The following is a 15469-nucleotide window of genomic DNA, read 5'->3' as shown; positions in this document are numbered from 1 at the left end:
TTTTTTGTTGGTAAGTTTTTGTATTCTAAATAACATTTCAGCTAAAAAACTTATTTATCACTCAAGGAAATGAAAATGGCAACTAAAAATAAACAAATTTCGTTGGCCACCAAAGAAATCATAATTGACTTAAGAATTGTGGGAACATCTTTGGGTGAAATTTCTAAAATACTCAAAAGATCACGGTCTTCAATCCAATATGTATTGGACAATTATAAAAAAACGAAAACCATCGCAAACCAACCAAGATCAGGCCGTCCAAAAAGATTGATCCTCGTACGGAGAGAAGATTGTTGAGGAGTATAGCAGAGGATCCCAAGCAAAGTGCCCCAGTTTTAGTAGGAAAGTTAAAACTAGTAATAGAATTGATGTCTCACCCCAAACAATTAGAAACCTTTTAATCAGAAATGGTTTTAATGGTGGAGTTTGCCGAAGGAAGCTATTAATTCGAAAGGCTAATACAAAAGTTAGGCTAGAGTATGCAGTTTGACACCTAGGGAGAGAAAATAAGTTTTGGGACCAGGTTATATTTACTGACGAAATTAAATGCAACATCTTTGGTCCAGATGAAAGCCGTATGGGTTTGGAGAAAGCATAACACTATATAGGAACTTCCGGCGTTGGAAACCTCGTTTTCATAGAAAATACAATGGATACATTTGGGTACTTGTATATTCTTATGGACAACCTACATTCAAGTGCCCAAAAATTGGGTCTTGGCAGCAACTTTACTTTTCAACAGGACGATGATCCTAAACATATGGCCAAGGTGGGTAAAGGAATTGTTGCTGTCAAATTTTAGTACGCAAGTGAGACACGCTGCTCAGTCTCCAGATCTCAATCCTATTGAGCGCCTGTGGGATCACCTAGAAAAAAAGATTCGTCAGCATACGATCCCAACAAGAATGACCTCAAAACGATCTTACTTGACGAATGGAACAAAACTTCTCCAGATACGACTGCCAAGCTTGTCTACTCGATGAAAAACAGATTGGAGGAAGTTATCAAAAAGAAAGGAAGCACAGTGAAGTGATTTTTGTTAAGTTGTTTCTTAACGAAAAGTAATCAAAACATTTTACTGTACGGAAACTTATTTGTTCCTTATTTTATCTTTTTGTGCTGTGGATTTTTGTTACTTTAAGTTTTTTGTTGATATAATTTCTTTTGATATCTTAAATTCGATATTTTAAGACAAATTTCAAAACATTTATTTTGTTTCGAAAGTCAATTCTATTGGAAAGTAATTTTAACTGTTTAAGGCATTCAAAATGGATAAAATAAGTAATAAATACTTACTTAGGTACTGTCAAATCGAAAAATCAAAACAAAACTACTTTGCAGTCAGGAGAAAACTTTAATTTTTAGAGAAAGAATTTATACAAACCTGTGTTTTTTTGCATTCTATAAATAGTATAGTAGAAAATTTCCAAGAGAACCCATTGTCAGTAGCCAGATTTTTGTATTTAAAAATTGGTACAACTGAAAGAAGACCTATAAGAATAATAATAAAAAAAATACAAATAGAAGAAACATCTGGATATTAAGAATCTATAAAAAAAAATTTAACCAAACAATTTGACATAAAATAAAAACTTCAAGAAGGGGATTCTTCGTAAACTACTACATTAGAATAGCTCGCCTCAATTCTGAAAAAAATGAAACATTTACAACGCTGGGACACCGACCGCCGCAATATTTCATGCCTTTCTTTGTTTTAACGTAATTTGTGTTAACAATGTTCTGTCGAATTAGCCAGTAATACTCGCACTTCCAGGAATGCTCATCAGTTTACCTTTGAGCTCAATTTCGAGCGTACTGTCAAGAATAGAGATTCTTAAATCGCACATCGAGAATGTGGAATGCTTTGGCCAACTGTATTTTGATGTTCAGAACTTAAAGACCAATGTACATTGGTATCTCCTCTAAAATCCTTCCATACTTTCCTAATGCTCGCACTGTGTTTAAATATAAACATATAAAGGGTACTAATAACCCCTTGAGTGCCTGTAAATTATATAAAACAACATTTTTTGTATATCTGAATCGAGTTGAAATGAGCTTGATTCGACTTATGATTATAAGAAGGGGGTAGCAGGTTTTCGAGGAGTGAAAAATTGACGTTTGAGGAGGAACCAATAGAGATTGTTAAAGAGTACAAGTACCTAGGAGTCTTAATTGCTTGTTATCTAAACCTAAAAAAGCATCTTCAATACAAACTATCTGAAGCTAAACGAGCTATGTATTCTGTGTGGAGAAGTTGTATTGAAAGGAAAAACATATCACGTGGAGCAAAGTATCAAATCTTTCGTACAGCTGCATTATCAATTCTCTTCTACGGAGCCCAAGTTTAGGGATATATTTCCTTTGAGGCTGTGGAAAATTTGTTCGTTTGCATTTGTATCTCGATGGCTATGTTCGTTGAGTAGTTCTGCATTTGGAATCATGTGTATTTTCCATTGCGGAAAAAACGAATCTATTACTGTTGATATTATTTAGTTTTGTTAGTGAAAATGGACTAACTGGACTTAATTTGCAAGAAAAAACAATAGAAAAGATATTTATGTTTTGCTATGTTTCCAAAAAAGGTTTATCTAGAATAGATAAATCTCAACTCGATTCAGGTATATAAAGAATTGAGGCGGACTTCAAGCTGTTTTTCACAAAACTTTCTTCTTATTTGTGTGTCTTTTTTTATTATTATTTTGACAGATCCTCTTTCAGTTGTACCAATTTTTAAATACAAAAATCTAGCCACTGCTGATCGTATTGTTGGGAATTTCTCACTTTACTATACATATATGAAATGCGAACAAAATGCAAGTATTGTTTTTGTTATTCGTGTAAAATCCTACTATACTATTGATAAATTTTCCAACAAAACACGGGTATTATTATTATAACAAAAGTAAATGGATTCAGTGGTTCTTTGGATGGACACCGAAAGCAATGAAGAGTGAACTAAATAAAAAATTATACTGGACAAATCAAATATTATGGAAATGTGTGATAAAAGGTAACATTTTATTGTTGGAAAAGATTCAAAATTTTTAGGAAGAAAGCTTTTTGGTTTGTCTTAAATGCAATACAAGGTGAATTCTCTGCACCTTTAAGGTCAACTGCTGTTCCAGCCATCCAAAAACTAGGCGTCATCCTAAAATTTTTAGGGCAAGGAGGCTATCAGCATAAAATAGGACTCGATTATGTCATTGATATTGCACAACAAAGAACATCAAATTCTATTGCAGATGTCTACAGTGCAATAGAAAATATAGTAGATTTAGAAAAATAGGCTTTTAAAAATGTTGTTGCAAATTTGTTGGTTAACCACAAGAGTGACAGCTACAGATAGTTGGTTAGCGAGCTGTTAATGACATATAAAGCTTTGGGTTGCAACATGTCATTTAAGATCCACTTTTTAGACTCCCATCTGGATTTTTTTCCTGACAATTTAGTGCCTGTCAGCGACGAGCACGGTGAGAGGTTGCATCAACACATTTTGAATATGGAAAAGCGGTACTACGGCAAATGGAACCCAAATATGTTATCGGATTACTGCTGGGCAATTAAAAGAGACCAACCAGAAGCGAAACATGGAAACAAATCTAAGATTTATTAAGTCATTTATAAAAAAAATACAGCTTTGATTAACAAGATCTGTGTTATTTCGCAATATTTTAAATTACTCAATAAAATAAAATCTTTGGACAACAAATTTTTTTTTACTATGTATTTATTTTTACTTATGATCACCAACTAAAGAAAAAATATCAAAAAAGTCCGTGTGGCAAAAAAAAGCTAAAATGTTGTTGACCAGTGTTATTAGAACATTCTTAAACCCTGTTCAAATTGATCAAACTTTAAAACGGCCTTTCTCGTCTTTAACCAAGTTACTTACTTATTACAAAGAAAACCGCATTTTTTTTGATAGTTTAAATTAAATTGTTTTATTAATCAGTTTTGTTTTAAGAATTTAAATTTATAATATAACTAATTTTAAATATACTCGTAGTTTAATTTATGCGTAAAAATAATTAAGTTTTTGTTTTGTTCGTTTTTAAACTTTCTCTATATTCAAATAAAAGAATTAAATCGCCCTTTTCCATTATTTTACAATACCACGATTATGTGTTATAAATTAAAGTGTATTTTTGTAGTTATGTAGTTTAAGGAAAACAATCCACACCTTAGTACCGAAATATTAAGCATGACCAAGTTAAATATATTTTTACATTAGTTCGTTCCCCAGTTTTAGGTCAATAAAAGTTAATTTAATGTTAGAGCTAAAATTTAAATGAAGTCAGAATTTAAAAATTAGTAAACAAAATTTTAGAAAATATTAATGTGTTTAAATTTTTGTTAAATGTGGTGTGTTTTGTTTATGTGTTTTTTTAATAACTCATGTGTTTTGTTTTTAAAACTGAGTTACTACATGGAACAAGTAACAATTTATTTACATTAATATTTTGTTTTTATATGATTTCTTTAAAATTCTGAAATGTTTCCGCCAATCAAAGTATTGATGATTTTATCATTCTGTTCTGAAGTATGAATTAATGAAGTAGGTTAATATTAAATATTTTAATAAATTCAGGTTGAGTCATTAAATACATAATTTAAATAGATATATTGGGTCATCTCAGATGCATATTCCTTCAAAAAAATGTATTTAATTTTAAAGAATATTGATTTTTAAAAAGATTTAGAAAACTCATCACTAAAAAATTAGATATCACTTAAAAAAACATAAAACAATGAATTTAAAAATCGGGTACTTTGTTGAAAATCTTTAAAAAAAAAATTAATATCAAAATACTTACGTGTATCTATGTATGTATAAATGTAATTGTTTCTTAAATTTTTGTTGAATTTGTGTCAAAAAAATTAGAGAAAAACAAATGTTCTTTTCAAGCTTAAGGGGGTCATAAATTGCTAGTTTAATATGTCCATAATACAGTACTAAAGGGATTTTTCAAAATTCGAAGTCGTTTTAAAGATACGACTTCGGGCTGTTAAAAAAGATAAAACAAATAAAGGAATCGGTGGAAAAGGATCAGGTAAACTTATTGGTAAAGGTATTCAGGAAATCTTTAATGAAGGCTTTGAAGGTAATTTGAAAGTAATGTCGGTTATGGGAAGCCCATACTTATGTTAAGAAACGTGACGAAAAGCGAATCTCACGTTCAGAGCGTCGCATAAGTGATGCCGTTAACAATCCAGAATTGATTCAAGAGCTAAACAATCTGCTTTAAAAGAGTTTCATGAAGAAGAGGAAGCAATAATCTTAAGAGAACTTGAAACTTTTAATGAGAAAACTCAAAACTGTGTTGTTTTTTCGTTTGGTTTAGTTTATTAGTCAAATAAGATCCTTTCACATAATACATGTGAACGTCTGAAGCCGTTCGTCAACAACGGTCCTTATCAGTGTGGCTTCAGACCCAGGAGCTTCAAATCGATACCCACTATCTCTTTATCAGTTTTAAAGCTGCGTATGACAGAAGAGCTCTACAAAAAAAATGTTAAGTTTTAGCATACCTGTTAAACTTATCCGTTTTTGCAGAATGACGATGGAGAATGCACGCTGCTCTATCAAGGTCGGAAAAGATCTCACCGATGCATTTAACGTCAAAAAAGGTTTTAGACGAGGCGATGCACTGTCAAGCGACTTCTTCAACATCGTTCTGGAAAGAATTGTGCAAAACTCAACAGTCACACTAGAATGACAGTCATCCAAAGGTACATTCAACTACTCGGATACGCAGATGATATAAACTTAATTGGAAAATCAAAACGTGATGTCAGTGGAGCGTTTTTGACCATTGCGACGGAAGCGAGGAAGATGGGTTTAGTGGTCAATGAGGGCAAGACCAAGGATATGCTGTCATCAAAAAAGGACATTGAACAACGACGTCTTGGACAAAACGTCACCATGGACAGCTATAACTTTGAGGTAGTTAAGGACTTTGTCTACCTAGGCACCTAGGCTCTGAAATCAAACGAAGAATAACTCTTGCAAGTCGCTGCTTCTTTGGACTTCGAAGGCAATTGAGAAGTAAAATCCTCTCTCGAACATCTAAAATCACCATCTATAGAAAATCATTATCCCGGTTCTCATTTATGCCGCTGAGGCCTGGACCCTGTCAAAGAAAGATGAGACCGTCTAAGGATGCTTGGAGAGAAAAATTCTTCGGGTGATTTTTGGTCCCGTACGCATAAATGTAGAATGTAGGAAAAGATATAACGACGAACTGTTCGGGCTGTACATACTTCAAATTGCAACGACTTCTAAATTAAATTTTCATGAAAGATATATTTCCAAAGAGGGTGCTATCCTACTTCTATTTTTGCAGCCATAAATTTTCTACGACAATGCTTGTGATGGGGCCGATTTATGCGTAAATGATCTAGAAATGTTATAGTAATCATAATTTACTGGCAAACTGTGTTCATATCAATTATTAGTCCTCAATCTTCGGATTTATCCTTCTCCTACTTTGTCGTGTGAATTCAACTCAAGAGACTTGTATATGGTAAAAAAAAATCAGAACTCGGTTCCTATCTGCACTTTAGAAGGTGTGAAGATGATAGTTCCAGGATACGCTCTCAACCTTAACCCAAACAGTAATTATTATATCCCCAACCTAGTAATTATTATATCCTGGGAAGTATTTCGGCCATTGCTGACCACAGCGTTAAACCTAACTTATCCCTGTCTGGGGTTTCAATTTATATATTTATACGTTAATTTAAATTCTTCTTTTCAATCTTCAAATTTTAGTTTAGTTTAGTTTAGTGTAATTCTCTATTTAAAAGAGTACGGTATTCATTTAATGATTAATTTACTTCTTGGACTTTAAACTGGGATGGTTTAGGTCCAAATGCATCCTGAATTGTTAATTTCATAAACCTTAATCCCAAGAAAAAAATAGGGACAAATCTAGCATCTAGCATTGTGAAACTTTTTAAATTTTAATTTAAAAAACGGTTCGCCAATGTATGACGTTCCTTTTTTGTTCACCCTGTTTCAGATTATTTAAGGAGTTAAGTCACCCTACTGGCCGAAATTGATTTTTGTGATGTAACGCTTTTCTTTTCAAATGGCTTTGTGGAGGATGATTTTGACGTTTCACAATCAGCTGCTCGGTAAAAACGCACGAATTCAAAATTAAATTAATCGTTCAGTATTTAAATACAAATATAAATCATTCAAATTGTGCCTTAAATTTGATTTTATTGAACTTAAAACATAAAAGATAAGTTAAAGTTATCAAATCAAAAATGTTTCTTATTTTATATATTTGCATTTGCCAATAATATGACAGCTCCAGATTGACTAGCTTTGTAGTGTAGTTTTGCATTCACAAAGCTAGTTGAATTTTGACTACGTAGCCACTAGCTTTGTGAATGCGCCCAATGTATTCTTGAAGATATATTCAGAATTTTGATTCAATGAGTTAAAAATGATCTAACTTAAGTCTACATAATATAATGTGATAAGTGGAAATGTAGTTTTCCGTCAACTTATCTCAATTAAGCTTAAAAATAAAAGTAATTATGTATGCTGATAACATTGTAATTTTGGCAGGGTCTCCAGCTTCACTTCATCTTATGATCAAAAGGCTATATGATTATTGTAAAAACTGGGACTGTAAGTAAGTTCTGCAAAATCTAAGATAATGGTATTCCAAAATTGTGCAGGACGGACCGCAAGAGGAGAAAACTGGAAATATGATGGAGTAGGATTGGAAGTAGTCAAGGACTATGTTTATCTGGGAATTACTATCACGTTTAATTTGAACATGGACAAACATCTCAAAGCCAAGGCTAATGCTGCTGGAACGGCTATTTGCTCGAACTGGAGGAACATTTTCAATATTAACAACATATCAACAAACGCCAAATATGAAGTTTTTAACGCAACTTCAAAAGCAGTTCTGGAGCCCTACTCTGTAATGCGTTTCGAAAGCAAATATTTTCGAAAACGAATAAGAAATATAGTACTTACGTAATGACAAATCCGTATTCGGATTTTTTGTACCTGGCAATGCGTTTCCGACTATCATAAGCGTTCGAAAACGAACATTTTATGTCTACACTAAAAGAGCCAACGGATTGCAATTCGAAATTGCATACAAAACAAAAACAATTTGAAATTATGGTCGAATTTATGTGTGCTCATCCCGATTAAGCCAAGGGACGTTTGAAAGCCTCGGACGCCAGAAACACTTCAAACTATTTGTGGGAAAGACTATCGTTATCTTTAAATGCGGAAGGACCACCGATGTGAGAATTTGTCGGCTTGAAAAAGTAAGATTGCATTGAAACTGTTTTTTGAAAATAAATATTGAATTATGAAAATCATTATAGGTATGGGCAGATTATAAAGGCCACATTAAAATTAAATTAAGGAAAAACAAAATGAGCATTTTAAAACTCTGAACCAGCTACTGCAAATGCTAAAGACACTGCTAAAGCAGTAAGGAGCGATGAGAATGTTCAGTATCAAGAACCAGAGGGACACAGAGCCGTGCCCAGGTACGCTGCTCGAAATAAGGAAAACTTATTGCAAAAGCAAGTTGAAAATCAATTGGATTATCGTAAAAATCACATTGAATATCAGAAGAAATCTTACCGGATATTCAGAGAGATAGGCGAAAATTTAAAATCAATTGCAAAGTACGAGAAGAAAAAAAAGGAATATAGAGCACAGATCTGGGGTGTTCGGAAATACGAAATTGTTGAAAATTTGCTTCGATTCTTCCTTAGAAAAGTATTTCTCCTCCCTCTAAGTACGCCTTAGTACATGTATCATTTGGAAACAAGGCTTTCGACACTCTTTGTATCAACATTGAAGCTGAGCGCATACTATTTGATACAGGTGATTAATATGGACCGAAACCGATTGCCGAATATTATGTTGGATTCTATGGGGATTGGATTGATCTTACTGCAAATTGGGGTATTATTCTAGAACTGAAAGTCGAGAACATGTACGGAAAGGGACATTTATTCGAAACTTAACTATAATCTAAATGAACATAATTACTTCAGGCTCGATTTTTCAAGAAAAACTATTATTAAAGTAAGAGGTGAACTTCTTAACCTAAATTGTATGCTACACGGAAAAGATTTGGTTAATATTTGCTCCTTATGCAATATGGGAGTGAACGAAAACACTATCTACATCATCGGTGTATGTCAAATATTAAAGGAGCTATGGAGACTCTTTTTTTGGAAAAAGCTATCTAAGCGACAATGAAACAGTAAGTTACCTAAATGGAGAAGATTGGTTGCTGATCCAAAAATATACCACCGAGGCTAAGATCTATAGAAGAAGAATCATAGATGAACATTTTTAAACTACCTTTTTTTGTATTTTTGTGTCTACTAAAAGTCATGTTTTTCTTTGGATTTTGTAAATAAACTTAAACTAAGCAATTTTTCTTTTTTCAGTGAAAGTAATTAAAGTAATTTTGATTCGACTAAACTTAATGTCACAACTACTCTCCTTTTTATTTTTTGATTGAATTAAAAGTAAAAAGTAACCTAGGAATTATATATAATTCATAGGAAATTTATACAGTGCCGAGTCTATTTAGGAAATCTTTTGGTACGTAAACCCTTACAGAAGTTCCTAAGGACACAGAAGGAAACTTCTTGTCCCTTGTTTTTATTATTTTTCCTGCCTGTTGTTGAACTACTTAATTTTTGAACACAATAGACAATAGTTTGGACCCTTGTACTTTCGTTGTCTCTTTTGCTACCGAACATATGCACGGGCTAAAGGTACTTGGGTACTGGTCTCACTAAATTATTACACACTGAGATTGGTTCTATCATATTTACATCAAGTTTAGCCGTTGATGCCTTACGATCTTCTTCACCATTCTGTTCAAGGTTTCCAATGATTTTATCGAAATCTTCTTCAGTTGCGATGTTTTGCGTGAAATCATGTGGTAACTGTAGACCTACCTTTAGCCTACCACTTTGCTTCATGCCAGCGTAAAAAGACCTGTTTTTCATGAGTTGAACAAACATTAAACCCTCGCTCTAATGTGAATTATTATTGTCTTGCATCCAAGTGGTAAGCATATTTTCGATATCCTGATTCGCCTTTTTCACACTTCCCTGGCTTTGCGAATACCTCGGCTTACCATGGATAATTTTTAAGGTAGGCCAATATGTTTTTAAATTTTCAATTACTTTGTTGGAAATCTCTGGAGCACCCAGTAGAGTAAATATGTCTAATATTATATACGCCACCTCTTTAGGTAGTTTAGGATTTATAGTTCTAGGATTTATATCTAGTTGGGCTAAAACAAAGAAGTCATGAGAGTAAATCAAAAATATAAACCAAAAAGAGAATTAGAAACTAAAGTGTTTTTGAGTGTTAAGTTTGGCAAAAAATGTCATTCATCAGAAAAGAATGATAAAATTTTTCGAACTTTGTTCGTTTTTTTTCTTTCTTTTTTTTTTGTTAGGATCCATGCGGGAAAGTTTTACAATTAGCACATCGAATTCCATTTTCATAGCTTTTTATAATTTAAATATTCATTTTTTTCTTTTTTTTTTCAAACAACAACACTGCCATAATTTTCTATTCACAGATTTAGTTTTCTCTTCAAATTTTTCAAAATATTTTCAATTAACAACAATCTAATTACAATTTTATGTTTTTTTTTCAAAACCATTCTACGATCTATATTAATATAACTTCTCCTTCTTCTGTCCCATCAATTTTGTTTTAATTCTTTTTGTTTAAGAATAAGGAATAAAGAACAATTTTTGTTTATTTTTTTTTAATTTTTCATTTTTTATTTAAGCTATAAATCAAAATAAGTTTAAATATTTTTATATTATAGAATTTGTTTAACTACATAATACGACAACCGTGTTTCATCTTCTTTATTTTCTTTTTTTTCAATCTTCTTCTTACTCGCTCATCCTTAAAAATGTGTTTCTCTTCGTCCACCTTCATTTAATTATTAAGTATAATAAAGTAAAACAAGAAAACAATAATGTTCTTTTCAAAATAATAAATAATAATTAAAAAAAAAACATGTCTTTTAAATTTTTTTTATTTTTAACATTATGAAACAAAATTCATTTTATTTATTAAAATTAAAAAAAAATAATAATAATAAGAAATAGAAAAGAAAAAATAATAATAAACAATGAATAATATAATATATTTTTAAATTTGCGAAAATTAATGTGCGTATTTTCAGAAGAGAACACTCCTTTTTCTTCATTTAAGTTTTAATATCTAATTTTTATACAATGGATTTTTTGTTTATGTTTTTAGTTTTATAATTTAAGTATTTTTTTAAAAAAATGATTCCATTTTGTTTGGTGGAAAAATAATAGAAATATATTTTTGTTGAAATATATTCAACGTTTTTTGTTTGTTTGTTGTTTTTTTTTAATAAATTATTTAGAAAATAAAAATTATACTTAAAGCAGCGGTTTGCTTTTTAATTTTTAAAGATATTTAGGTCTTATAAATGGCGCCCGGTACATAACTTTTCTTTCTTTCATCATCATCAGCTGCCCTCGTCCGTCGTCTTCTTTTGTTTTTTATTGTTTTTTTTTTTGTTTTTAATTTTATTTATTTAATTTAATTTAATTTTCTGTCTCTCTTTCTCTGCAATCAATTTATCTGACTTGTATGCGCATTTAATAAGCGGTGCATTTTGTTTAGCTTTGTTTATATTTTCTATTCGATATGCTTACACACCTAGGTTCTTAACTACCTAACGGTTTTATTTTATATTTATATTTATATATTTTTTAAATTAAATTATAAAAATAAACTATATATATATATATACGAACGAAACAGAAAATATTATGATAATAATAATTAAAATAAAAAGACAATAAATGATAATTTGTTATATTAAATCTGCATCTAACAACAATAACGGTTTAAAGTTAGTTAATATTACATGCAGCATAGAAATCTATGGAAGAAACTTTTGGCGTTTCTCCGGGCCCTGCTGGCCCTTAGCTAACAGATGATACCCTGATCCAGCCCGATGCTGTTCGTTGTGGTCTTATTGGCAACGGATGTGCCCGAATGCCGGCATCCGGGACCGCTGCATGTCAAGCAGAATACACAACTTGTTTTGTAGGTGCCGCTGTTGCTAGTGACCAATGCTGACGAAGGCGACGGTGAAGACGACGACGACGACGATGATACCGCCGAGGACGCTGATGGGTTCATGGCTTGCATGGAAGTAATCGCAGAAGACGTTGACGTTGATTCCGCTGTTACTACTGTTGGGTGTCCGTTGACACCACCGCTGCTGTTGGTGGTGGTGCAGTTGACATCTGACGACGACGATTTTAGTTGTGTCGTTGTTCCGTTGCTTTTACGATTACTACTAACGCTACTGCTATTATTATGAATATGGTATTTTGAGGAGGATGTGCTCGTATTGTATTGGTGGTGATGGTGATGTGGATGTTGATGTTGATGTTGATGGCTCATATAACCGTTAGATTTTCTATCACTGTTATTATTATTGTTATTGTTGTGATGGGCTTCTTTTAAGAGTAAAGTTGGAGCTGTAAAAGATTGCTGGGTGCTACTTTCTAGCTGGAACTTCTTAACCAAGGCCTTAACACTGGTGGGTGATGACTCGGAGGTCGGAGCTTTTCGGATGACTTTAGGCGTAGTTGGCGCGTCTGGGAATAAGCAAGGTGTCGTTGCCGAGCCATTTGTCGTGTTTAATTGCAGCTGTTGCTGATGGATGGGATTGATTGCAGCAGGTCCACTGCTGCCATTCAATTTTGAGGATATGGAAGAATTATTCATCGTTGTGCTGTTACTCATCCCACAGCCAACAATGGCATGGCCACCACTACTGCTCATCGATGTGGGCTTCCGTAAAAAAGTATTCTCCTTGTTGGCATCGGAAGAATGACGGCGGGAGGATGGCATTAGTTCGTGATTTAACTGTTGCTGGAAGCCATTGTGTTGTTGTTGTTTGGATAATGAGGAAATGATGGAGCAATTTGAAGTAGTATGACTCATAGAACAGCTTATATTGTTGGATGGTGTGCCATTCCTGATGGTTGCACCATTGTGCATCATTTTTTTGGTGCCGTTGGTCATTCCATTTCGTCCCTGATTACTACTACTTTCACTGCTGCTGCTGCTGGTGCTATTCTCATCATCATCTTCTTCATCGTAATCGGAATTACCACTGCCACCGCTTCCACCGCCTCCATTTGAGGATAGGTCATCGTGTGCTTTGGATATGTTTAGGATCTTTCTATCGACAGACATTTCGTCACGCAACCAAATGTGTTCCAGACATCCTGATGCTGTCATGCGGTCACTATTAGAAAAATAAAAAAAAAGAAATTAGAAAACTAATAAAACAGGAAGTTTCATAATATGTACTTACTTTGGTTTGATGCGCAATGCTCGTCTTATAAAATCAGTAGCATGCACTGATAACCCTTTAAAGAGTTTCTCTGGAAACGTTAGGGCACATTGTGATATGTTAAGAAAGGTTTCCTGTTTGGTATCACCACCAAATGGTGAGAAACCCGATAGAAGAACATATGTTAGGACACCTACAGACCATATATCTGTTTGTAGGGATAATGGCTCATATTGTAGTACTTCGGGTGCCACATAATCTGGGGTGCCAAGTATTTCACGAACATTACTGCCATTGGCCACAACACGAGATATTCCAAAGTCACACAGTTTTAAACCATCTGTAAGGAAAAAAAGACAACACATTTAATACAAACTCTTTCTTTATAATTAGGTCATATAAGAAATAGATCTGTTTCATTTCAGAGTCTTCAGAGTCTCAAAGCGAACAGTCCTAAATGGTGGTTACATTTATTTTGCCACGAGTTTTCTAATAACGTCGTTTAAGAAATTGAAACAAACAAAACTTTTAAGAACCGGAAGTTTGAGATTTAGATCTGTTTCATGTCAGAGTCTCAACGCGAATAGTCCTAAGTCTCAACGCGAACAGTCCTAAATGGTGGGTACATTTATTTTCCCACAAGTTTATAATAAGGTCGTCTAAGAAATTGAAAAAAAAACTTTAAAAAATCGGAAGCTTGAACTTTAGATCTGTTTCAGTTCAGAATCAATACGAACAGTCCTAAATGGTGGGTAAATTAAGTTTCCCACAAGTTTCTTAATAAGGTCGTCTAAGAAATTAAAAAAAAAACCTTTAAAGAACCAGAAGTTTGAACTTTAGATCTGTTTCATTTCAGAATCTCAAAACGAACAGTCCTAAATGGTGGGTAAATTTATTTTCCCACGAGTTTTCTAATAACGTCGTTTAAGAAATTGAAACAAATTAAACTTTTAAGAACCTGAAGTTTGAAATTTAGATCTGTTTCATGTCAGAGACTCAACGCGAATAGTCCTAGGTCTCAACGCGAACAGTCCTAAATGGTGGGTACATTTAGTTTCCCACAAGTTTCTTAATATGATCGCATAAGAAATTAAAAAAAAACCTTTAAAGAACAGGAAGTTTAAACTTTAGATCTGTTTCATTTCAGAATCTCAAAACGAACAGCCCTAAATGGTGGGTAAATTAAGTTTCCCACAAGTTTCTTAAAAAAGTCGTATAAGAATTAAAAAAAAAAAATACCTTTAAAGAACCGGAAGTTTGAACTTTAGATCTGTTTCATTTCAGAATCTCAAAACGAACAGTCCTAAATGGTGGGTAAATTTATTTTCCCACGAGTTTTATAGCTTGTCATTTCAGATGAGGAGAAAATAGATAACTCCTGCATTATTATACCAAATCAAAACTTTCCAACAATCATTTTCGAACATTAGAGTCTAATGCATTTACATAGATTATTTATGTTTTAGATTTTTGCCCAACAATTACTCTTATTGCCGATCTCCTAACTACTGTCTCACTCTGACTGGGTCAGCGAATTTTCTTTATTTTTATACTTTTGTTTGATATTCCTAAGCTAACTTTTGCGCACGATGACCTTGATCTGACAAAAATCTTTGTGCACAATAATTTCTCAAATGCCACAAGCCCAAGTCGAAGCGGTGCAACAGCAGCAACAGCTTCAGCCTCAGTTCACTGGCGTTGGCGGTTTCGGTGGTTTGTGGCGATGATGGCGGCATGCCACAGAACTTTCCCTGCTTGTTGTGCCTTTGATATCGAGCATTTATCATCTCCATATACTAAATCCATCCATTTACACTGCATTAGTACAGCATACAAACTACATTACATTTGGATGCCAGTAGCAACAAGATATGCCGCCAAGCCAACTCTCTAAGTAACCGCAGCCAGCACTGATCTTGGAGCAGAGCACAGCACAGTACAGCAGGCAGAGTCAAAGTTCGTGCGCCGATTGCAATGATTTATGTGGCTGTACTTAGTTTAAAGACAGCAGCGAGAGAAAGAGACAAATCCGCTTTACTGTTCTCATTTAATTTCCATTCGCTTTTACACTTTACAAC

The 15469-nt window shown here is 33.2% G+C and overlaps 1 protein-coding gene across 1 annotated transcript in view; it reads right to left on the bottom strand.

Moving 5' to 3' along the window:
- Window positions 1-10779: 10779 nt before the first annotated feature.
- Window positions 10780-15469, bottom strand: part of LOC129947615 (death-associated protein kinase related) — a 136065-nt gene continuing 131375 nt past the window's right edge. The window contains exons 5-6 of the mRNA XM_056058244.1: window positions 13413-13731; window positions 10780-13343 (exon numbers count right to left, since the gene is read on the bottom strand). Of these exons, the coding sequence (XP_055914219.1) occupies window positions 12008-13343; window positions 13413-13731 (1655 nt within the window). The 3' untranslated portion in view covers window positions 10780-12007. The remainder of the gene's footprint in view (window positions 13344-13412; window positions 13732-15469) is intronic.

This window comes from Eupeodes corollae, chromosome 2, assembly GCF_945859685.1.
Source record: "Eupeodes corollae chromosome 2, idEupCoro1.1, whole genome shotgun sequence".
NCBI lineage: Eukaryota > Metazoa > Arthropoda > Insecta > Diptera > Syrphidae > Eupeodes > Eupeodes corollae.
Note: the sequence above shows the minus strand (reverse complement) of the source record. Positions and strands in the feature narration are given on the sequence as shown.